This window comes from Vulpes lagopus, chromosome 4 (genome assembly GCF_018345385.1).
Source record: "Vulpes lagopus strain Blue_001 chromosome 4, ASM1834538v1, whole genome shotgun sequence".
NCBI lineage: Eukaryota > Metazoa > Chordata > Mammalia > Carnivora > Canidae > Vulpes > Vulpes lagopus.
Window position 1 is genome coordinate 86,427,849 of NC_054827.1, and position 25,936 is coordinate 86,453,784.

At 36.4% G+C, this 25,936-nt stretch overlaps 1 protein-coding gene across 1 annotated transcript in view; it reads right to left on the reverse strand.

Moving 5' to 3' along the window:
- The window catches only part of MSH3 (mutS homolog 3), a 184,556-nt gene that overhangs the window by 121,619 nt on the left and 37,001 nt on the right, over positions 1 to 25,936 (reverse strand). Inside the window, exons 9-10 of the mRNA XM_041752206.1 lie at positions 12,506 to 12,618; positions 9,111 to 9,225 (exon numbers count right to left, since the gene is read on the reverse strand). Of these exons, the coding sequence (XP_041608140.1) occupies positions 9,111 to 9,225; positions 12,506 to 12,618 (228 nt within the window). The remainder of the gene's footprint in view (positions 1 to 9,110; positions 9,226 to 12,505; positions 12,619 to 25,936) is intronic.

Sequence of the window (25,936 nt, forward strand, 5' to 3'; positions counted from 1 at the left end):
CATTTCATTCCTTTCTGTGGTTCAACTAGAGTCCATTTTATGCATATCTCATATTTTATATCTATGTATTCACCAATGGATGGACATTTGGGTTGTTTCCACTTTTCAGCTATATGAATGATAATGTTATAAACGGTCATACAAATTTTTGTGTAGACATATGTTTTCATTTGTATTGAGCACACATCTAGGAGTGGAATTGTTGGATTATCTGATTAAGTCCACGGAAAACACTGTGAAACTGAAATACCACACTGTTTTCCAAGTTGGTTACAACCATTTTACATTCCCACTGGCAATGTGAAAGGGTTCTAATTTATCCACATTCATACCAACACCTGTCTCGGTTTTTAAATTATTTGTGTAGATATTCTAGTGTATATGAATTAGTATCTCATTGTGGTTCTGAGTGGAATTTATCTGATGCCTAATGATGCCGAGCATTTTTTCACATGCTTATTGTTCATCTGTACATGTTCTCTGGAGAAATGCCTATTCAGATTCTTTGTCCATTTTAAACTAGGTTATGTGTCTTTTTACTGTTGACTCATAAGAGTTCTTCATGTATTCTGGATATAGGTCTCTTACCACATACAGGATTTGCTAAGTTTTTCTCCTATTCAGTGGGTTGTCTTTTCATTCTCTTGACAGTAGGCTTTAAAGAGCAAATTTTTCACTGTAAAGTCCAATATTTTGTTTTTTCTTCTGCCACTTGTGCTTTTGGTGTCACAGCTAAGAAACTACTGCCTAATCCCAGATCATGAAGATTTTTACACTATGTTTTCTCCTAAGAGCTTAACAGTTTCAGCTCTTAAACATAGGTCTTTAGTTCACTTTGAGTTATTTTCTATTACGACATGAGGTAAGGTAATACAAAACTCACTCTTTTGCATAGATAACCAGTTATCCAGGAGCTAGGGAAAGAACCACAAGAAAACACTAAGTCAAACAATAACCAAGGTTCACACAGGGCCTTTTATTGGGGAAAAAATATTCCACCACTGAATGCTTTAACACCTTTGCTGGAAATCAACTGACAATACGTGCACAGTTTATTTCTGCTCTCAATTCTATTTCATTGATCTGTACGTCTGTCCTCATATCAGTGCCACATTGTTTTGACTACTGTTGCCTTGCAGCAAGTTTTCTTTTTTTTTTTTTAATTAATTTTTATTGGTGTTCAATTTACCAACATACAGAAAAACACCCAGTGCTCATCCCGTCAAGTGTCCACCTCAGTGCCCGTCACCCATTCTCCTCCAACACCCGCCCTCCTCCCCTTCCACCACCCCTAGTTCGTTTCCCCGAGTTAGGAGTCTTTATGTTCTGTCTCCCTTCCTGATATTTCCCAACATTTCTTTTCCCTTCCTTTATATTCCCTTTCACTATTATTCATATTCCCCAAATGAATGAGAACATACACTGTTTGTCCTTCTCCGATTGACTTATTTCACTCAGCATAATACCCTCCAGTTCCATCCATGTTGAAGCAAATGGTGGGTATTTGTCGTTTCTAATTGCTGAGTAATATTCCATTGTATACATAAACCACATCTTCTTTATCCATTCATCTTTCGATGGACACCGAGGCTCCTTCCACAGTTTGGCTATTGTGGCCATTTTGCAGCAAGTTTTCAAACAGGAATATGAATCTATAATTTTGTTATGTTTTTTCAAAACTGTTATAGCAATTCTTTGGCCATTGAATTTTCATAAAATTTTAGGATCAGTCTGTCAGTTTCCACAAAAAAACTGGCTGGATTTTTGATACAATTACACCATATCTATAGATCAATTTGGGGAATACTGCCCTCTTAGTAAGATTAAATCTCCTGATCCACAAACCTAGGACGCCTTTCTACTTATTCAGGTCTTCTAATTTCTTTCAACAGTGTTTTAGAGTTTTCAGAATACAGCTTTTGTATCTCTTTTGTTAAATGCATTATTTTATTCTTTTTGATACTACTATAAATGAGATTATTTTCATTTTTCGATTCTTCATTGCAAGGTTATAGATACAGAATTGATTTTCATTTTGGTATATAGATCTCATATCCTACAACCTCATGAACTCATTTTATATGCTTTAATCTTTTTTGCAGATTCTTTAGGATTTTCTGTATGTAATTTCATGTTAACTGCAATTAACAGTTGTACTTCTTTCCAATTTGGATGCCTTTTACTTCATTTTCTCGCCTAACTGCCCTGGCTAGACTTTCTAGGACAATATTCAACAAAAGTGAGAAAACACTGCTTCTTCTTATTCCTGTTCTTAAGACGAGAAGCATTAACTCTTTATCCCGTTAAGTATGATGCTAGGATCTGAGGTTTTCACTGATCACTGTTTTCAGGGTAAGGACCTTCCTTTCTAGCTTTTTGCTGGATATTTTTATCATGAAAGGGAGCTTTAACTGTCAGGATGGTCCTGTAATTTTTAATCTCTTATTATACTGATACAGTATATTACTTTAAATGACTTTCAACATGTTAGACCAAACCTACAGTCCTAGAATAAATCCCATATTATCAGATTCTATTTGCTTGTATTTTTTCTTTTTTTTTTTTAATTAATTTTTATTGGTGTTCAATTTACCAACATACAGAAAAACACCCAGTGCTCATCCCGTCAAGTGTCCACCTCAGTGCCCGTCACCCATTCCCATCCAACACCCGCCCTCCTCCCCCCTTCCACCACCCCTAGTTCGTTTCCCCGAGTTAGGAGTCTTTATGTTCTGTCTCCCTTCCTGATATTTCCCAACATTTCTTCTCCCTTCCTTTATATTCCCTTTCACTATTATTCATATTCCCCAAATGAATGAGAACATACACTGTTTGTCCTTCTCCGATTGCTTGTATTTTTTTTTAAGATTTTTATGTCCATATTCATGTTAGCCTGTAGTTCCTTCTCTTGTGGTGTCTGATTTTGGACTACTGAATTTGAGGCTAAATAATTATTGGGATACTCTCTGCATTTTAGGCTATTCAGTTGCATCTCTGGTCTCTACCCATTAGAAATCATTAAAATAGTTATAAAATTCCCTTTCACTAGTGAAAGTAAACACTCTACATTATCATCCTATTGTAAGAAGTCTTCTAAGAAAAAGCTCTTAAAGCTCTTACAGTTTACCTTGGGTGGATTTTGTGTCATTCTTTTCTAAATTTCCAAAACCTGGGCATGATCCCGGGGTTCCAGGATCGAGACCCACATCAGGCTCCCAGGAGGAAGCCTGCTTCTCCATCTGCCAGTGTCTCTGTCTCTGTGTGTCTCTCATGAATAAATAAATCTTAAAAAAAAAAAAAAGTCAAAACCTATGTGAAGTTCTGACCACATTAATCTTAATAAAAGTCCTCTGAAATGACAAAACACTCATTTCCAACACCAATAAAAATGCTAATTCTTAAAAACTTTATAAATTTGAGAATCAGGCTAATTTATCGACTTAGGTAATTTAAAATATACCAATTTAATTTCAGTACAAATAAACATGTTTTACTATTCAATATTATTTTTAGTTTAAATGTAAGGAGGGTACAATAACGTTTTCATACCCAAATTCATCTACTTCTAAATGTATCAGAGCCTGATTCTTTTAAAAAGTCATTTTATTCTAAAATTAATACTTAAAATAAAGTTAAATTAAATTAATACTTTATTCCTTGGTGATACAGGAAAAGAAACAAGTCTTAATGGACATGCTATTAATCAACAATTCTACCTCATTCAGAGGGGCTCCATATCTAAGGAAGTCAAATGGTAGGCAGTTTGTCATCCTTTTTTTATTGGAACTGAAGAGAGTCAAACCATATGGATCAATGTCTGCAGTAAGTCTCCCATTACTAGAACTTAAAGTGCAACCCAATCAAATATAATACCAGGCTGATACTCTTTTTAATAAAACATTTTAGTCATACTAAAACATATATAGATTAATACAGTACATAGGTTAAAAAATAAAACATCGGGATCCCTGGGGGGCGCAGCGGTTTGGCGCCTGCCTTTGGCCCAGGGCGCGATCCTGGAGACCCAGGATCGAATCCCACATCAGGCTCCCGGTGCATGGAGCCTGCTTCTCCCTCCGCCTGTGCCTCTGCCTCTCTCTCTCTCTCTCTCTGTGACTATCATAAATAAATAAAAATTTAAAAAAAAAATAAAATAAAATAAAACATCAGTTAGAATTCCCCTGTGCCATTTCCCTCACCAACCTTCATTCTTCTCCTCTTTCTCCACTGGAAGAAATCACTCTTCTGAATTTATTGCTCATCATTTCCATTTATGTCTTTATATCTGCCCTATGTATGCATGTATTCTAAAGCAATATTCCTAAGCACTACTTAAGTAATCACTTTTTTACATGCTTCTAACTTCATATAATGAATGGTGTATACTGTGTCCCCTTCCGTAATTTGATTTTTGGCTCAATATAATGTTAACGTGATTTTTTAAAAATTGATGGAACTCCAGTCCATTTATTTTCATTGATGTATGACATTTCACTGCATGAACATAACACAATAAATCCACTCTCCTGTTGATGGACATTTAGATTGATTTTAAACAGGACAAAATTGTTTCCAGAGAAATGGTATTCTTTTCTATCCTAAATAGTACACACACCAAAAAAGACATTACAAAAAGATTCCCAAGGGACCTGCTTTTCTTGTACCCTCCCCAACAACTTCAAACCAGTACTACCTCTTTTACCCTAATTCATATTTGACCATTTTAGTGAGATAGCTCCTATCTGTCTGCCCACCTCTGCAGCAGAGAAAGCAGCTTACTAATCAGGGGTCAAAATGATAAAGGGTAATTCTTCACAGAACCAAAGCCAAGGAGCTGGTGAAGGTGAAACACAGAAAGGCAAGAAAATTCTCCCACTACTTTTTTCATTCCGATGGCTTTTAAACTAACATCTTCCTAGATTGTCAACTGTGAGTTTTAAATCTCTGAACTCCACAAAGTTAATCACTCTTTTAAAACAGCTATGTTAGTAGCTATCCCTCTTAATCTCCAACTTTATGGTCTATGAAATAAAAACTGAAACCAAGAATAAGAAAGGCAGTGAAATTTTATGAATACTTTTTAATACCATTTCTTTTTTTTAATACCATTTCTTAACTCCACTTAATAGTACTTGTCAATTAACTGTGCTTTAGTATTTAGTATATTAAATAGCTATATGAATACGAATTGACAGAATCTTAAAGATTCTATAAATATTTTAACATCTTTCACCAATAGTACCCACACAGTTCACCCTTGTCCCCAAATAGAATATTCTACTGGGGAACCTGGGTGGCTCAGTTGGTTAAGCATCTGACTCTTGATTTCAGCTCAAGTAATGATCTCAGGGTTCTGGGATCAAGCCCTATGTTGGAGTCAGCTTGAAGATTCGCTATTCTCTCCCCCTCTCCCTCTCCCTCACTTCTGCGCTTTCTCTTTCTAAAGTAAATAAATCTTTTTAAAAAAGCATATTCTATTTATAGCACATGAACTTGTCTGAGTACAGTATTTACCAAATTCGACTTAAAAAATCCTTTTATAGACTATATAAAAGGCTCAGGCTGGACATATTATATTCAGTCATACGATTTAATGTTGACACACAGTAGAAAATAGAAGATCACTTTTTGCCAGCCAATAATCAAAGATAAAAGCAGTAGTGTCAAATTTCTCAGATGCTCTTATTTCTAAATGAATGCATGTGAACTTTAAACCAAAAAAAAATTTTTTTTTCAAAGAAAATATTTTTAATATAACTCTACCCCCTTTTTCTTATTTTTGAGAAATCACTTACTTGGGTTTGGAAAGCACCTTTTCCAAGTTAAATTCTTTGAGGTATCTTATTACAGCAGCCAAAGAGCAAATCACAGGTTTATCCAAGTTAATGATGCCAGAAAAACTTTGTGAAGCTAAAAAACAGAATATATACTTCCATTAAAGTTACTGTTCACCATTATTAAAAACTGTAAGTTATGTGAAATTTAGTTTATGCTTATTGAAGTAATAATATAGACAATACCTCCTAAAACTGCCTTTTAGGAGAATGTGGAAGATTTCAAGTACCTAGATCATGGGAAAATGGCTTTTTTTTTTTAAGATTTTATTTATTTATTCATGAGAGACAGAGAGGCAGAGACCCAGGCAGAGGGAGAAGCAGGCTCCATGCAGGGAGCCCGACGCAGGCCGAAGGCAGTGCTAAACTGCTGAGCCACCCAAGCTGCCAAAATGGGCATTTTCTAATGGTGAAATAAATTTTTTTGGAGAATAGAGCAACTTTTTCAAAATATAATTTGACCCAGAAATACTCTAAAATGCATGCCAAAGATGTATATACAAGGACGTGAGCTAAAAATCTTTTGTATTAGTAAAATCTACAGATAACCTAAGTATCAGTAGTGTAATAGATAAATTTTGTTAAGCCCAGATTATTATGCATCTACTAACAAGAATGACTTACAGCTATCTGTATAGACACAGAAAACTATTCATAATATGCTGCTGAGTGAGGGCAAAAGAAAAGCTGTACAATCACTCTTATCTCTCAGCAGTTGTACAATCACTCTTATCTCTCAGCAGCATCTGGTCTCTCAAAGGCTTTATTCCTGTGCCCTACAGGGTATTCTCAACAGAGCAGCCAAAAAAATCCTTTTAAAAATGTACATCAGACCATTAGACTACTTTGCTAATAAAAGTCCTCACACACACCCCAAATCACTGAGAGAAGCTCAAGTCCTTACAGGTCTTTCAGGCCCTACAATCTGCCTTCCACCTTCCCTTTATCTCTAAGCTCAAATCTTTATCTTCTTTTACCTTGTTCTAGCACCCAGGTTCCTTTTATTCCTCAAACATACCATGCACTTAGATATGTTGTACTCACTGCTGTCTGTGCCTAAAACACTGTTCCTTCACCTGTATGGCTTTACTCCTCAGCTCCTTCCATCTTTGTTCAAGTCTTTGCTCCAGTGCCATTTTCTCAATGAGGCCTTACTTTACCACCCTATTCCAAAGTTCACTCTCTTCCCTACCTTACTTTCTTCATAACACTTATCACCTTCAAACACACTAACTTATTTTATTGTATGTATCTCCTTGTATATGTGAACTCCGGAAGGGCAGGAATTTTTTTTTTATTCCTTATTGTATGTGTGATACCTCGTATAATAGGCAGTCAATACAAAACTGGTTGAATGAATAAATCCAAGTTATATGAAATATACAGATTTATGTATGTATGCCTAAACATATGGATTTGTACCTATAAAAATTCTTAAAGATTTGGGAAGAGGGACTTTCACTTTTTTTCTTTATGCACAACTATGTTCGGACCTTTTTTTTTTTTTTTTTTTGCAATAGTCATTTATTACTTTCAGAAATAAAAAAAATTACAAAATATCCTCTACATCAGTAATACCAAATATATTAATTTCAATTGTGGCTTTTTATAAAACCAAGGTGTAAGTAAAGAGCTAGCAAAACTCTTCCCAGTTCTGAGAATTTCATCTTTTAATTTTCTAGCTCTATTCCCCAGGAAACCTGATAAAGTGTCAATGTGTTATGGAGGTAACATTGTATATGTTAAGAATGACCTGAAACCAATAAATCGCATCTGAGCTAAAAAGAATTATTAAACACCTGATTCTAGAATTGTTGGCCACCTGGGAGTACACTGACTCTGAAGTTGGCATGGCATGAGACTTCTATGCCTGGGTAGATTCTGATGAGTATCTCCTGTTTTTGCAGCTGACCTGTACTTAGCAGGGGGTGTGGGTGGAGAGAAGCGGTTTGCACAAGGACTTAGGCTCTCAAAGGCATTACGGTCAACTACAAACCCTGTGGAGGACTATTCCCACTAACAGGAACAAGTGCCCCCTACTGGTAAGCTAAGGTTTCCTATCCTATAGACTTCTAAGTGAATCTGATGTCAAAAGTCACTTAGGGGAGTCCTGGGACTTAGTCTTGTCTTTACTGGAGCATAAGAAAACAATCCCTTGGTGATATCTCAGACTGTCTGAGAATGGGTTACCCTCTCAGACACTCGATTCAAGTTGGCACCATGAGACACAAAATGTTGGGGAGAGAAATGCTAACAAGACATTGGTGCCTGTGGGTGAGCCAAGGGGAGACAGATCTATCTACAGTCTAATGGTGAAAGCCCTGCAGCATGTGATAAGATATCAAAATGACCCTTAACAGAGCAAGCTGGACTAGCAGGAAGGATGGGGGTATAGACCAAGTCAAGCACACCTTGCTGAGGACCTGTACATTAGACAAACAATAGTTACTTAACATATTAATACCCTAGCATTAATGTTCTGGTATTAAAATTGTGGCAATCAAAAAAAAGAAAAAAAATAAAATAAAATATAAGAAAGGGAGTGAAAATTCTTATGAATATTTTTAATTCCATTTCTTTTTTTAATACATTTCTTAAACTCCACTTAATGTAATTGTCAATTTAAATGTGCTTTAGTATTTAGTATATACTAATTAGCTATATGAATTACGAATTCGACAGAATCTTAAAGATTTATAAATATTTTAACATCTTTCACCAATAGTACCAACAAGTTCACCTTTTCCAAATAGAATTATCTTTGGGGAACCTGGTGGCTCAGTTGGTTAAGCATCTGACTCTTGATTTAGCTCAAGTAATGATCTCAGGGTTCTGGGATCAAGCACCTATGTTGGAGTCAGCTTGAAGATTCGCTTTTCTCTCCCCCTCTCCTTCTCCTCACTTTCTGCTGCTTTCTCCTTTCTAAAGTAAATAAATCTTTTTAAAAAAGCATATTCTATTTATAGCACATGAACTTGTCTGAGTACAGTATTTACCAAATTCGACTTAAAAAATCCTTTTATAGACTATATAAAAGGCTCAGGCTGGACATATTATATTCAGTCATACGATTTAATGTTGACACACAGTAGAAAATAGAAGATCACTTTTTGCCAGCCAATAATCAAAGATAAAAGCAGTAGTGTCAAATTTCTCAGATGCTCTTATTTCTAAATGAATGCATGTGAACTTTAAACCAAAAAAAATTTTTTTTTCAAAGAAAATATTTTTAATATAACTCTACCCCCTTTTTCTTATTTTTGAGAAATCACTTACTTGGGTTTGGAAAGCACCTTTTCCAAGTTAAATTCTTTGAGGTATCTTATTACAGCAGCCAAAGAGCAAATCACAGGTTTATCCAAGTTAATGATGCCAGAAAAACTTTGTGAAGCTAAAAAACAGAATATATACTTCCATTAAAGTTACTGTTCACCATTATTAAAAACTGTAAGTTATGTGAAATTTAGTTTATGCTTATTGAAGTAATAATATAGACAATACCTCCTAAAACTGCCTTTTAGGAGAATGTGGAAGATTTCAAGTACCTAGATCATGGGAAAATGGCTTTTTTTTTTTAAGATTTTATTTATTTATTCATGAGAGACAGAGAGGCAGAGACCCAGGCAGAGGGAGAAGCAGGCTCCATGCAGGGAGCCCGACGCAGGCCGAAGGCAGTGCTAAACTGCTGAGCCACCCAAGCTGCCAAAATGGGCATTTTCTAATGGTGAAATAAATTTTTTTGGAGAATAGAGCAACTTTTTCAAAATATAATTTGACCCAGAAATACTCTAAAATGCATGCCAAAGATGTATATACAAGGACGTGAGCTAAAAATCTTTTGTATTAGTAAAATCTACAGATAACCTAAGTATCAGTAGTGTAATAGATAAATTTTGTTAAGCCCAGATTATTATGCATCTACTAACAAGAATGACTTACAGCTATCTGTATAGACACAGAAAACTATTCATAATATGCTGCTGAGTGAGGGCAAAAGAAAAGCTGTACAATCACTCTTATCTCTCAGCAGTTGTACAATCACTCTTATCTCTCAGCAGCATCTGGTCTCTCAAAGGCTTTATTCCTGTGCCCTACAGGGTATTCTCAACAGAGCAGCCAAAAAAATCCTTTTAAAAATGTACATCAGACCATTAGACTACTTTGCTAATAAAAGTCCTCACACACACCCCAAATCACTGAGAGAAGCTCAAGTCCTTACAGGTCTTTCAGGCCCTACAATCTGCCTTCCACCTTCCCTTTATCTCTAAGCTCAAATCTTTATCTTCTTTTACCTTGTTCTAGCACCCAGGTTCCTTTTATTCCTCAAACATACCATGCACTTAGATATGTTGTACTCACTGCTGTCTGTGCCTAAAACACTGTTCCTTCACCTGTATGGCTTTACTCCTCAGCTCCTTCCATCTTTGTTCAAGTCTTTGCTCCAGTGCCATTTTCTCAATGAGGCCTTACTTTACCACCCTATTCCAAAGTTCACTCTCTTCCCTACCTTACTTTCTTCATAACACTTATCACCTTCAAACACACTAACTTATTTTATTGTATGTATCTCCTTGTATATGTGAACTCCGGAAGGGCAGGAATTTTTTTTTTATTCCTTATTGTATGTGTGATACCTCGTATAATAGGCAGTCAATACAAAACTGGTTGAATGAATAAATCCAAGTTATATGAAATATACAGATTTATGTATGTATGCCTAAACATATGGATTTGTACCTATAAAAATTCTTAAAGATTTGGGAAGAGGGACTTTCACTTTTTTTCTTTATGCACAACTATGTTCGGACCTTTTTTTTTTTTTTTTTTTTGCAATAGTCATTTATTACTTTCAGAAATAAAAAAAATTACAAAATATCCTCTACATCAGTAATACCAAATATATTAATTTCAATTGTGGCTTTTTATAAAACCAAGGTGTAAGTAAAGAGCTAGCAAAACTCTTCCCAGTTCTGAGAATTTCATCTTTTAATTTTCTAGCTCTATTCCCCAGGAAACCTGATAAAGTGTCAATGTGTTATGGAGGTAACATTGTATATGTTAAGAATGACCTGAAACCAATAAATCGCATCTGAGCTAAAAAGAATTATTAAACACCTGATTCTAGAATTGTTGGCCACCTGGGAGTACACTGACTCTGAAGTTGGCATGGCATGAGACTTCTATGCCTGGGTAGATTCTGATGAGTATCTCGTTTTTGCAGCTGACCTGTACTTAGCAGGGGGTGTGGGTGGAGAGAAGCGGTTTGCACAAGGACTTAGGCTCTCAAAGGCATTACGGTCAACTACAAACCCTGTGGAGGACTATTCCCACTAACAGGAACAAGTGCCCCCTACTGGTAAGCTAAGGTTTCCTATCCTATAGACTTCTAAGTGAATCTGATGTCAAAAGTCACTTAGGGGAGTCCTGGGACTTAGTCTTGTCTTTACTGGAGCATAAGAAAACAATCCCTTGGTGATATCTCAGACTGTCTGAGAATGGGTTACCCTCTCAGACACTCGATTCAAGTTGGCACCATGAGACACAAAATGTTGGGGAGAGAAATGCTAACAAGACATTGGTGCCTGTGGGTGAGCCAAGGGGAGACAGATCTATCTACAGTCTAATGGTGAAAGCCCTGCAGCATGTGATAAGATATCAAAATGACCCTTAACAGAGCAAGCTGGACTAGCAGGAAGGATGGGGGTATAGACCAAGTCAAGCACACCTTGCTGAGGACCTGTACATTAGACAAACAATAGTTACTTAACATATTAATACCCTAGCATTAATGTTCTGGTATTAAAATTGTGGCAATCAAAAAAAAGAAAAAAAAAAAAAATAAAATTGTGGCAATCAATCTAATGAAATGCTAGCCTTTATCAGATTTACCCAAATTCTCTATAAAATAGCAAGGAAAATAATGGGCATTTTTTTTTAAGAGAAGCAAATGTGAAGGTTGGCCAGTAATTCCTTATACTCCAATGAATATGTTAAAAACATCAAGTTACTAAATGGTTTTAACTACAAAGGAAGAAGCTGTAGGGGTCTTTTTGATGAGTGCAAGGAAAGTGAACACTTTGAACACAGCAGAACACAGTAGAAGTGAACGCAGTAGAGGGCCTCTCTCTGCTCTACTAGTGCCTCTACTGGGCAGCCCCGGTGGCACAGTGGTTTAGCACCACCTGCAGCCAGGGGTGTGATCCTGGAGACCTGGGATTGAGTCCCACGTCGGGCTCCCTGTATGGAGCCTGCTTCTCCCTCTGCTTGTGTCTCTGCCTCTCTCTCTGAATGAATAAATTTTAAAAATATTAAAAAAAAAAAAAAACTAGTGCCTCTACTGCTGCCAGTTATTTACTGGTAACTGCCTAGTTTTCATTAAGTTGAAAGTCAAAGTTGCACCTTTATCCTAAATTTTTTTTTTAAGATTTTATTTATTTATTCATGATAGACACACACAGAGAGAGAGAGAGAGAGAGAGGCAGAGGCAGAGGGAGAAGCAGGCTCCATGCCCGGAGCCCGATGCGGAACTCGATCCCAGGACTCCAGGATCATGCCCTGGGCCAAAGGCAGGCACTAAACCGCTGAGCCACCCAGGGATCCCCTCCTTTATCCAAATCTCAAAACTGGGTTAAATTTGAGGACATTAAGGCTAACACATATAAAATATTTACCTTGGATGTCAACTGCATCTTCTGCATAAAACTCTGTAACTGCCTGGAAAGCATGGCTGTATTCAAAATAAATGTTATCCATCCTTTCTACTCGAATTCTGTCATCCCGCACACTGAAAGAAAAAAAATGAAAATTTCAAAGATAATATTCATAATCTTGAACTATCTATATTTAGACCCTGGCCTGACCAAAAAAAAGAAATTCATTCTTCATTCTTCCCCAAGCGGGGAAAAAAGAGAGAAAGATCTAAAGGTTCCCTGTTTGACATTTCATACAATATAATTCCTCCTTTTACCACTGGTACTTTACATCAAGTAGTGCACTGTGATGATCAAGAACTCAATGAAATTTAAGTCAATTACTTAGATTAATACAAAAGGGAGGAAAATGGAAAAGCATCATTTTAATTTAATTGCATCATCTGTTTAAATACTCTACCAGCAAGAAACATCTTTCTCTGAAATGGCATCATTGTCTGGCTAGCTTTTTGCTAAGTCCACTTCTACCACAGTCTCCATTCCAATGTAGCAAATTCCTCCTAGGTAAACTCTCACTCTCTATTTAAAGAGGTTCTACAGGGGCACCTCGGAGGCTCAGACTGCCTTCCACCCAGAGTCCCAGGATCAAACCCTGCATGAGGCTCCCCACTGAGCCAGGAGTCTGCTTCTCCCTCTGATGCCCTCCTCTCGTGCTCTCTCTCTGATTAATAAATAAAATCTTTTTTTTTTAAAGGCGGTTCTGTAGTCTCTTTAAAACTGTGCTTGTGTGTGTGTATGAGATTATGTAAGTACATAAGCAAAACCATATCACCCATGCCGGGTAATACACTTTGTCTCACTTGGTTTTGTTTGGCTCCCCATTTCTCCTCCCCCTCTCCTCACTCCCAACCCATGTTAACAGCCCAGAATGAATCCTTCCCTGTTTTTTTTTTCATGTTCATATGTTCATACACAAGCATATATTATACACATCCTTATTTTATAAAAGTGGGATGACTTCATAGAAATTTTTCTGTATCTTATTTTCTTCATAAGCAGTAACTCTTGGAAATCCCTTCACATAAAGTGACCTACTACACTGTTTGTTTTTAATGGCAGGAAAATATTTCATAGTATGTAAAAGCTGTAATTTATTCAACCATTTATTATTGGATTCTCACTTGATGTTAACACTTATTCCATGTTGCTTTAGAACATTTTCATCTAAAAAATAGAACTTTACATTAAATAAATAATAAAACACTGCACATATCCCTCCACAGTCATATTCATCTCTTTACCATGTGAAAAGGTAAATACTATCTCTTATTTGGTATATATTATTACATTTGTTTTCATACTTTGCAGTATACCTTGGCATCTTTATGCAAGATATTGTTTTATGTTTTAGATTTTATGTAAGTGGTACATTATTACACCTATGCTCCTAAAACTTGCTTTTGCACTCAGTATTATAAGATTTATACATGAAGACAGATGAACCTCTGTTAATTTTCAAGTACTAAGTATTCCATTAGTTCTTATATTTTCTAGTGAATTTTTAAGATTTGCTTTTCAAATTAAATTCACCTGAATTTATGTAGGGGGATGGTATGAAATTAGAAATATAGTTTGATTTTTCCATATGATTATGGAAAATTAAATTAATTAAAGTTCAAAACAACACTTACAGAACATTCCATCTTTTCCTACCACTTCATAATGCTGCCTCCAATGCATATCATGTTTCTGTATATGTGTGACCCTATTACTGGCTTCTCTATCCTGTTCCACTGATCTTTTTGTATATATCTGTATCAGGACTATAGTATCTAAACGGCCATGGCTTGGTATCAGTGTGGCCAGAACCCTTGCTTTTCAAGACTGTCTTGACTACAGGCGGGCCTTTGATTTTCTTTATAAATTTTAGGTTCATCTTGTCAAGTTAGTAAAATCCTTATTAGGATTTTGACTGGATACACAATGAATTAATGTAGAGTAAAATATCTTAACAAATCAAGATATCCTACTATTAAAGACAGCACAACTCTTCTGTGTCTTTTCTATGTAACAATAACATTCTTTAATTTTCTCCATGTTTTATATTCTTTGGTTTGCTCACTCTTAAATATATTATATCTAATATATTATAATACATTAACATTACTGTAAAAGAAAACATATTTACTAGAGGGTTATCACAGTATACAGAACCTACTGATTTTTATATGCAGCAACTATACCGAATACTCTAATTTCCTTTGTTGTATTGTCTATGTATATATTAATATCACCTGGAAAATAAAATATATTTTTATCTCTCCTTTACAATTTCTATTCTTTTCTTTTTTTCCTATCTCATTACACTACTGGCTAAGACCTTCAGGCTGTGTTGATTAAAAATAATGCAAAGAGGGCAGCCCAGGTGTGGCTCAGCGGTTTGGTGCCGCCTTCAGCCCAGGGTGTGATCCTGGAGACCCAGGATCGAGTCCCACATCAGGCTCCCTGCATGGAGCCTAGTTCTCCCTCAGCCTGTGTCTCTGCCTCTCTCTCTCTCTCTCTCTCTCTCTCTCTGGATCTCTCATGAATAAATAAAATCTTTAAAAAAAAATAATGCAAAGAGGCATCCATTGTCTTCTGATAATAATAGGAAGCTTCTAAAGTTTCACTCTTAAGTAGGAAGCTTGCTATAGGTTTTGGAATAAATGACTCATTGGCCAAGGTTTAGGAAGTTTCTCAGTTTAGGGGGAGAAAAATCTTTAGTCATAAAGGATTACTGAATCTTAATGTTCTTCCTACATGTGTTAAAATAATCACATGGCTTATATCTCACTTAATTTTTTTATATATTACTCATATTTTCTGATGCTGAAAAATCCTTGCATTCCTCAGATATATCATACTTGTCATAATGTTCTGTGTTGCTTAGTTATAAGCTTGACTTCTTAGTGGTTTGTTGTTTTATTTTTCCCCCAGAAAATCTGTGCCAGCATACCTAGCTCCAAAGGCTTTTTCTGTTCTACTACAAGACTAGGCAAGCATAAGCTGATTCAGGAAGAAATCTAAGAGGGAGGATTTTCTCCCATCTGTGGTGCTGAAGAAGGATTTTTTTCACCTTAATCCACCAGAGAGAGAGTATCAGACTATTACAAATCTCTTATCAATTTTTATCTTCCTGTTAGACTCCCTTAATACTTGGATTTTTAGAAACCTGTAGAGAAGTTATTATTTAGCAACTCAAAAATCAGTGAATGACCTTACATGAGCTCCACACTGATTTTGTACAAATTCCTGGAATGAATGCAAGAGGCAGCTGGTTACTCAATTACTGTTCTAATTAACGTTTTGTTTGATAAGCAGATAGGATTTAGAAACCTATTAAATTTGATAAGAATGGACTTGTCAGTTATCCTTGAGGCTTTCACAGAAGCATTACAAGAGTGTTAAACTCATCGTTCTGCAATCTGTATATTGAACATCTTCATGCAAACATTTTTTCCACAAACTGGTTGGAGTTATAAAATCTGTGTTTTGCCAGACTTCTTAATTGGAGAAAGTTATGGTAAATTAAATCACTCTCTTTGAAACAAATGTCTACTTCAAACACTGTGTACATAATGAGTAATACCCAACCAGAATTTTGTCAAACTAGATTTTAGTAAAACTTCCACAGTAAGCACAGAATTGTCAATCTTGATTTCCTTGAACTAACCTGTGGAATACCTGCATCAGATTCACCTGTACCACACATTAAGAGCACAGATCCCATGTCCTGGATGCATTAAATCTGAATTCACAGGAAGTTAAGGGAGAAGGGGCATTTTCATTTGCAAAAGGATTTTCAGAGTGATTCACAGGCCGACTGCAGACTGAAAATGGTAGGTCTACAGGAATGAAACTGGCAGTCACCGCAGGACCAGAGTACAAAGAGGAAAAGGAAATCTCCAACAACAGTGTATGTTTCAGCTGCTCTGTTACAGGTGGACAGTATAAGTACCTTTCCACTCCAAATTAAGGAAGTCAACTATGGTCATGTAACTGACCTGAGACTAAAAAATTCTAAAAACACTCTCCCTTTCCCACCTTCCACAGAGGCTGTTTGTAGCTGGGGCTGAAGCCTCCTTAATGGGAGAGGCTGAACAGAGGCTATGCTACGTCCTAGATCCAGGGTGGTGATGTCCCTTCTGTGCTGGATGGAAGGATTATAGCCAAAAGAGGAGCCTCAGTTATTACATGGGATATACCAAGCTGGACTGTTTTAAATTAAGATTTCCACTTTTTAAAAATCCTTTTCATATGTAACATGCCTCTCTATTGCCAAATATATTGTTTTGGAAAAATTAAATGGCGATAAAACTCTCAACAAGTGTGGAACCCACACTAAAATTAAGGAACTTCAGACCAAATAATATCTTTTAATGTCAACCTAAACATAAAACTGATGACTCTCTGGTGTTGCACAACAGACCACCTACAGAGATGTTGATCTAACGTTGTTCAATTGCGACCAAACAAATGTCAGCCTACCAATTTTATGATCTATGCTAACTTTAGAAACTATAATTTTTATAGACAAAAAGAGCCTTGTTAAAGGCTGACAATCTGCTATAGGAAAACTCACAAAGCCTCTTCTGACAGCATTCTTACTGATGATAAAAATACTGATTGAGTTCCAAGCTTCCTGGCTGAGTGATTAATTCTCTCCTCAGAGAAGAGAATCCAATACACATCCAGAATGAATAAAACAGGCCATGTAATAGAGTTACAATGTCTATTAGAATTAGTATGAAATTCATTAATTTTATCGCCACTTATAGTACAGAACTATAGGGAGACTAGGAGCATTATGTGAAACTAAAATTATGAAATCAACCACTACCTGACAACTATCAGAAAAACTAGCCACAAAAACAGCAAAGAAAAAGGTAACATAAGATGCTTCAAAAGATATAAAAACAGAGAATAAAATGATCTGGACAAGTTAATAACAGATATATCTGCCCAAAAATAAATGTAAATGGGGTAAACTTCCTTATTAAAAGAGAGCTGATCTCAGATTGGATTACCAAGGGGGAAAAAAAAAACCCTCTGTGCTACAAAAAAAGGAGTAAAACTAACAAGAAAGTAATTCAGAAAGGTTAAAAATAAAATGATAGCTGGAAAAAAATTGTCTAGATGAATATACTAGTCAAATGCAAATAAAAAGAAAGCAGTGAACAAGATTTTACTATCAGGTTAGACAGAATGGAGGACAGAAATCATTAAATAAGACAAAAAGAGGTGTTTCCTACTAATAAAAAGGATAATATGAAAGTCTTTTCACTCCACATGCTTAAAATACTTTTTACATTTTTGAACCACTAGAACATATTACCTCTTCAAAAAACAAAACTGTTTATGAAGAAAGAGCAAGAGGAAGAAAAGAATGGACCACAGAATTTATGCAGGAGCTCCCAGGAAAGGTTCATCCACTTCCCTGGACTTGAACCTGGGAGTCTGGGAGTCCAGTGACCAAATGGCTGGAGCCATCCTGCCACCTTGTGGAACATGAGAGGAAGGTGAACACAGGAAGAGACAAAGGAAAAGAGCTCCTAGATCCAGCCATGCCTGATTCTAAGCCTACCTTCCAGCTTTTCATTTACATGAGCTGATTATGTTCACATTTGATTTTGTAAAGTTCCGTAAGAACTCACTACAGAATAAGAGATTTTCAAAATGAAAAAAGGAAATTTTCTGCTGCCCAGAGAAGTAAGTGAACACAATGACACAGACAGCCTCTTAGAGAGTTGGCGACCTCTATCCCAGTCCACATAGCCAACACTGACCCAAGGCAAGGAAGACCCAAAGTTTGATTTTAGCTGGAAGCCTGCTTTAGATCAAACCAACAGGCAGGCTGAGTACAAATCAGATTCTGCAGACCAGGAGGACCCTCCTCCCAGTCCTCCCCACCAAACAGAGGTGATGAAATTTTAGCCAACTTGCCCCTGGGAATCAAAAGCTAAAAGTATATCTAGGGCCCCTGCAGGATTAGAGAGAATGGAGGTAAAGACACACACTAGCCCCAGCCAAAGAGGACAAGTCTGTTGGGGAGTGAGAGGGAGGACTGAGAAGTTCTCACTCGCTGTGCAAGCTCCTCACGACAGAGGCCCAAGGCCCAGGAACTAACCAAAGTGGCTGTGCCCCTCAAGAGAAGAAAAGCATTAAGAGATTTTACCTTAATGTAAGAGGTCTGTACTAGGGAAATTCACGTCTTTCTAAAATGTTCCTAGCTTTTCTAGACTTTCAGTTTTACTTTTTCTCCTTTTATCGTGATTGTTACTTTTTTTTCCTTTATGATAAAGCTGCATCAAAAAGTCTCCAAGCTGTCTTGGCAAACCTGACAGAAAAGGACTTCTTCCCACAATGAGGTGAGGAAAAACTAAGAGGATTAGAGAACTTGGAAAACCAAAAGGAAAAGGAAAACATGAAGGAGGGAGGAATGGAGACAGAAAAGCCAAATGGCCTTGAAAAGCCATTCATTTCTGGCCAGAGTCATGACCTCCTAGCTCTTCTTCTCTGACCCTGGAAATTTTCTCTAAGGATGAATTCTCTGGAAAACATTTTAAAACCTCCATCCTTTCTTAAACTTTCAGCTCATCACAATCCTGGGTCTTTTTACCACCCATCTCCACAGACCATATCCGAGCCATCTGCGCACATTCTTATTTACAAGTGGGCCAAGACTCACCTCTTCTAAGATGCTTTCCCAGAAGAAGAACTGCATGCTAGGAAGGCCTGTGGTTTCTACCAGACACATGGGATTGTGGTTTGTAAAGTAATAGCTTTAGAAATAAAGCTATTTTGTTTTAAACACACATGCTTTTTGTTAGAAACTTTAGTGCCAGAGATAGAAATACAAACTGTAATATGCATTATAAAAGAATGAAAATTTCATGAAATATCAACCAAATAATATGTCGACTATGCTATAAAACATTATTCCTTTTTAAGTCCAGAAACAGAGATGAAGGATGGGAATGGTTGCTTCCTTCATGTTTTTCCTGACAGGCTCTATAACACAGTGGTTAGAAGCATGTGCCTATGGGGATCCCTGGGTGGCACAGCGGTTTGGCACCTGCCTTTGGCCCAGGGCGCGATCCTGGAGACCCGGGATCGAATCCCACATCGGGCTCCCGGTGCATGGAGCCTGCTTCTCCCTCTGCCTGTGTCTCTGCCTCTCTCTCTCTCTCTATCATAAATAAATAAAAATAAATAAATAAATAAAACATGTTTTCCTAAGATCATCAAGAAAATTAAAAGGCGGGCAGCCCCTGTGGCTTAGCGGTTTAGTGCCGCCTTCGGCCCGGGGTGTAATCCTGGGAACCTAGGATTGAGTCCGACATCGGGCTCCCTGCATGGAGCCTGCTTCTCCCTCTGCCTGTGTCTCTGCCTCTCTCTCTCTCTCTGTCTCTCACAAGTAAATAAATAAAATCTTAAAAGATAAAAAAATAAAAATAAAGACAATTAAAAAAAAAAAAGAAACTTAAAAGGCAAGCCACAGACTGGGAGAAAATATTCACAATACATATACCTAACAAATGATTTTTATTCAGAATGCAGAAAGAATTCTAATTCTTATAGCTCAGTCAGAAAAGCAACCCAATTTTTTTAAATGGGCAAAAAAAGATACATGAATAGCCAATAAGTACATGAAAACACTGGTCATCAAAAAAAAAAAAAAAAGTTTAACCAAAATGAATCATCTCTTCACACTAGCTATAAGGGCTAAAATTTAAAAGACTTGCAAGGCCAAGGGTTGGCAAAGATGTAGAGCGACTACAACTCTCACAGCCTGCTTGTGGGAGTATATAACTGGGCAACTACTGTGAAAAAATAGTTTGTCTGTCTCTTATACATTCAAGTACGTACCTACCCATACAGTTGAGCAATTTCAATCCCCTAGGTATCTACCCATAATAAAAACACATTTCCATGAAAAAACTAGTATACAAATGTTCTTATCAGCTTGACTGGAAATAGGCAAAACCCTAAAAGTTCAGCCAGTGAATGAACGAACACATTTTGGTATATTCTTACAATGCAGTATTATTGTAAAATTAAAAAAAAAAAAAAAAACTACTGATACACAGCAACATGAATGAATTTCACAGGCATTATGCTAAAAGAAGCTGGACATAAAAGACTCACTTAAAATGTGTAAATTTTATTGCATGTAAATTACACTTGATTAAAACTAAAAATATAGCTTCTATAACTTATAATTAAAATTTTTCTATTAAAAAAACTAAACAATTAAACTAACAAGTTCTTGTGCAAATGCGTGGGGTTTTTTAAAGACTTATTTATTTATTTAAGAGAGAAAGAGTGAGAGAGAGCTCATGAGCAGGGGGAGAAGCAGGGGAAGAGAATCTCAGACCCTGTGCTGAGCAGGAGTCCAAGGCAGGGCAATCTCACAACCCGGAGATCATGACCTGAGCTAAAATCAAGATTTAGAAGCTTAACCTACTGAGCTACCCAGGTGCCCCTCAAATGGGTATTTCAAATACATTTTTGGGATAAGATTCTAATTCCAGTACTTACTCAGAAAAAAGCAATGGTGTGGAGAAGTATCTCCTCTTGAAAAAGAAAAAAAAAAAATTTAACTTCAGGGGTAGCCCAGGTGGCTCAGTGGTTTAGTGCCGCCTTCAGCCCAGGGCATGATCCTGGAGACCCAGGATCAAGTCCCACATCGGGCTCCCTGCATGGAGCCTGCTTCTCCCTCTACCTGTGTCTCTGCCTCTCTCTCTCTCTCTCTCCTATGTTTCTCATAAATAAATTTTAAAAATCTAAAAAAAAAAAATTTAACTTCAAAAAGCACATCCTACACTTTGAGACAATCATAGATTAAATATTATCCACAATATTATATATAATCATCCTAACACATAGGTTTTTAAAAAATAATTTATACTTCCTGCTTCCAAATATATTTTTTTCAATCATAAATACCACGAAATCATTATGTGGCATTATATTTGCCTTTGAGAAAAAGCAAAAAAAAACAAAAATAAAAACAAAAACAAAATGCTACTTTCCTCAGAGCTCCATAGTCTTACATAATCCTGAAGATGATTTTTAGCATTAAAACAGTCTCAGATCAGTGGAAATTCATCTCATTTTTTTCATGTATGATTAAAAGCATTTTCTCAGCAACAGACACAAAATCAAGACTATTTCACTCAGATCATATGCTTTTTGAGTTCACTAATAAGCTCAAGCCTGCCTCAGATAACCTAAAATAACTAATCTTCCTAAAGTTTTTCTCTATAAATACTAACTCTGATATTATGCCCAGAAAGAGCTACATCAAAAAAAAAAAAAAAAAATCAACAAATTGACTATCTGGAACTCATGGTACAATGAATAAAAAATAATACACAACACACCAGCTAACTGGTGTTTCCTTTTTCATTCAACAAATCTTCACTGTGTAAACATTAGAGGAGCATAGAAAAAGAAAAAAAAAAGTTCCCTGCCCTATGTTATGGGTTGAATTGCGTCCCCCCTAAAATCCTTAAGTGGAAGTCCTAACCACCAGCACCTCAGAATGAGACCTTATTTGGAGGTAAGTTCCTTATGGAGATAATCAAGTTCAAGCAAGATCCTTAAGTTAGGCCCTAGTTCAGTATGACTAGTGTCCTCATAAAAAAGTGAAATTTGGACACAGACACACACGTAGAAGGAAAGACAATATAAAGAGACAGAGGAAGAAGGTAACTATCTATAAGCCAAGGACAAAAGCCTGGAAGAATCATTCCCTCACAACCCTTAGAGGGAACTAACCCTGTGAACGCCTTCATTTAGGATTTCTGGCCTCCAGAACTATGAAACAATAAACAATTTCTGTTTTTGAAGCTACCCCGTCCATGATACTTTGTAACAGCAGCCCTAGCGAACTAATATACTCTAGTAAAAAGCTCAACATCTAATTAGAGAAGTTTATAAACAAATCACTGGAATACCAAACAGATTGAGAGAAATGCTATGGTGGTATCTGCCAATTTCAAGAGTGTAAATATTCCCACTATGGCTGATTTTAAGCTACCAATGCTTTAACAATCTGATAGAAAATTTCTGGAAATTCAACAATCCATTCTCAAAGCTACTACAAGACAACTCTAGCAAAGACCAAAACTGCAGGCATCAGTATTCAATATCCATAGGCAATTCCAACTATAGCGAAGGTTAGACTCACAACTAAAAATTATAAGGCAGCTTTGTAAAAGCAATTAAGACTGTTAGGATACAGAGTATTTTAAATAGATGTGGGGGGGGGGGAAACACTACACAACTTAAGAATAGCTTAAGAATGGTAGAAAAATAAATGATGAATGAAAAATAAGAGCTAATATTTACTGAATACTATGTTTTAAGGACTGTTTAAGCCCATTACATGTATTAACTAACTTCATCCTTGCTACTTTATGAAATATTTATTATTATACACCTGTTTTTGAATATGGAAACTGAGCCACAAAAATGTTAAGATCCAAAAAAAAAAAAAGTTAAGATCCACAGCTAAATGATGAGGAAGCTAGGATTCAAATGCAGGGTGTTTGATTCCAGACTCCATACCCAGACCACTGTTCTGTGCCATCTCTTACTGTACAGGATGTGTCTGAACATGTCAATAGTCTGGTGTAGCTAAGATCCAGAGATAGGAACAAGAAACCAAGTGGGACGAAGTGTGCCACTCTTCTGGCCTCAGGTATAGGTTACCTTACACAAGCAATGAGTTTGCACATCAAACTCTTGTAAAATGGATCAATTTAACCTTTTTGCATGACTTGTTAAATGCATCAAATCAAATTAGAATTTGAAAATACCTAAAAGTATGCAAGTGAAAATCTCTCTGCAAAACACAATCACCATCTCCTTATCTGTCTTGCACCTAATTCCTGGTTTTTACATTTAAGGATTGCTTAGCCGGCAAAAAGCACCTGTAATCACTCAGGAGCAATCAGCATGGCCTAGAGTCTCTGAAGCTAAAGACAGAAAAATCATATGGAGAATGAGCCATTAAAAGAATTCCAGAAGGGACACCTAGGGTGGCTCAGCAGCTGAGCGTCTGCCTTCAGCTCAGGGCGTGATCCCAGTCCCAGGATCAAGTCCAGCATCAGGTTCCCTGTAGGGAGCCCGCTTCTCTCTCTGCCTATGTCTCTGCCTCTCTCTCTCTCTCTGTGCCTCTCATGAATAAATAAAACCTTTAAAAAAAAAAAAAAAGAGAGAGAGAGAGAGAATTCCAGAAGATGAGGCTGTACTCACCAACCACCCAGAGTACAGGCAAACAGAAAAAGCATAAATTTTCCACTTCTGAAGTTAGAATAAAGACACTCACAAACACTTCACATCACCATGAATTCTACTGTTGTTGTCTACATTTAGCCAGCATTTAACTCTGGAATCGTTCTTTTAAAAAATCACTCTATATCTATGTGTTTGCAGAGCACTGCAAAAGGTCAGCACTCTGAGAAAGGTCGTATTTTAAGTATATAGGAAAATGACACGGTGAATAAAACACATATCCCTGAAGCAAAATCTTTGCACTGCTAGTACAGAGGAAAGATAAAGAACATATACAAGCAAGAATCAAGATAGAAGCTTCTCTCCTTCTAAGAGCATGTTTGCCATGGAACTAACCTAAGGAAGCCCTTTTCTCACAAGAACGTTAAGGAGAGGCTAAGGCCCGCCTCTCTGCAGCAATAAGTAGGTGGGAAGGAGGCAGGATATGACAATCAACCTGCAGGCCAAGCTGTTCTCACTGTTCTCCAGAAGGTAGAGAAATAGGATTTTATTATGTATGGGTGGGCAATCTCTTGTCTTACTCACTTTAATCACCCACAGATAAACTTTGTGACATCCGGGGGCTGATAGTTAAGAGTTACATAAAAAACTGTAAAGTATACTTACCTAGAAGGTAATTCATACATAAATGATACCCTGACTTAGCAACTTGAAACTGCTCAGACTTAAAAAGGGCAATTATCACTTTATCAAGTACTTACAAACTCCCAATATTTCAGTCAGAACCACTAGTATATATATTTCTATTTGCAAGAAAAACTGTCTACCTAACCAATATCAAATACCTGTCCTTTTTCAGTAACTCTGAAAAATGAAGAAGAAACTCAACATCTAAGAAAGAGAGAGAGTGGCCTGAGTTAATTCCTGTAAATGGCTACCAATGAACAAAAGGTTAAGAAAAAACATTTTGGGGTGTTTTTCTGTATGTTGGTAAATTGAACACCAATAAAAGTTAATTAAAAAAAATAAAAAAATAAACATATATTGAGAATATCATAAAAAAAAAAAGAAAAAACATTTTGTATCATTATCCAGAACCTACCCATATTGAAAGCGTATTATTCTTCCTTGCTACTGTAACAAACAGTAGCTTAAAACAAGAGACATTTATTATCTCACAGTTAGGTCAGAATTCACACATTTGTCTCGCTGGGCAGGGCTATATTTCTTTCTGGAAGTTCCAGTTAAGAATCGGATTCCTTGTCTTTTCCATTTTCTAGAGGCCGGCAATATATTCCTTGACTCATAGCATTTTTTTCTGTCTCAAAGTCAATGTGATGGGTCAAATACTCACATCACTCTGACCCTCTCTACTTTCCTCTTCTACATATAAAGGACTCCTGTGATTAACTGGGCCCATTTGGGTAATTCAGGGCAATCTCCCCATCTTAAACATCTGAGTACCAACCTTAATTCTCTCTTTCCATATAACCTGACATATTTGCAAGTTCCTGGAATTTGGATGTGGATATCTTTGGAGGGCCATTATTGTCTTCCTCAGATAAACAGACAGATACATACATACATATATATACACATGCTACTTGACTACTTATTTCCTCGTTCATAAAATTTATAGTTTATACAATATATAGTCACTACATAATGATAGTAACTACTTCAAAGGGCTGCTGTGAAGATCACATGAATTAATAAGAGTAGTGATCACAGAATAGATCCGATATGTAGTAAGAGCTTAATTTTTTTTTTTTTTTTTTTTTTACAAATTCTTATTTCATCTTTGTTTAAACTTTTCTCTCATTGTGGAATGCTGTTCCCTGCACAGCCTATCATTCTAGGTCTTCTCTTACATAATGTTTCCCTACATTCTATAAAACTGCATTGTCTGATACAGTAGCTACTCATCATGTATTGCTGGCTACTGAGTCCTTGAAATGTGGGTAACCAGAATTGAGATGTGTTAAGTGTAAAACAATAGATTTTGAAAACTTAGTGTGTAAAAAGGAATGTAAAGAATTAGTGTATAAAAAAAAAAAGAATTAGTGTATAAAAAAGAATGCAAAAAAATTACATGTTGAAATGATGTTTTGGATTTGTTGAATTACATAAATGTAGTATCAAAATTAAATTCACTTGTCTCTATTTTTA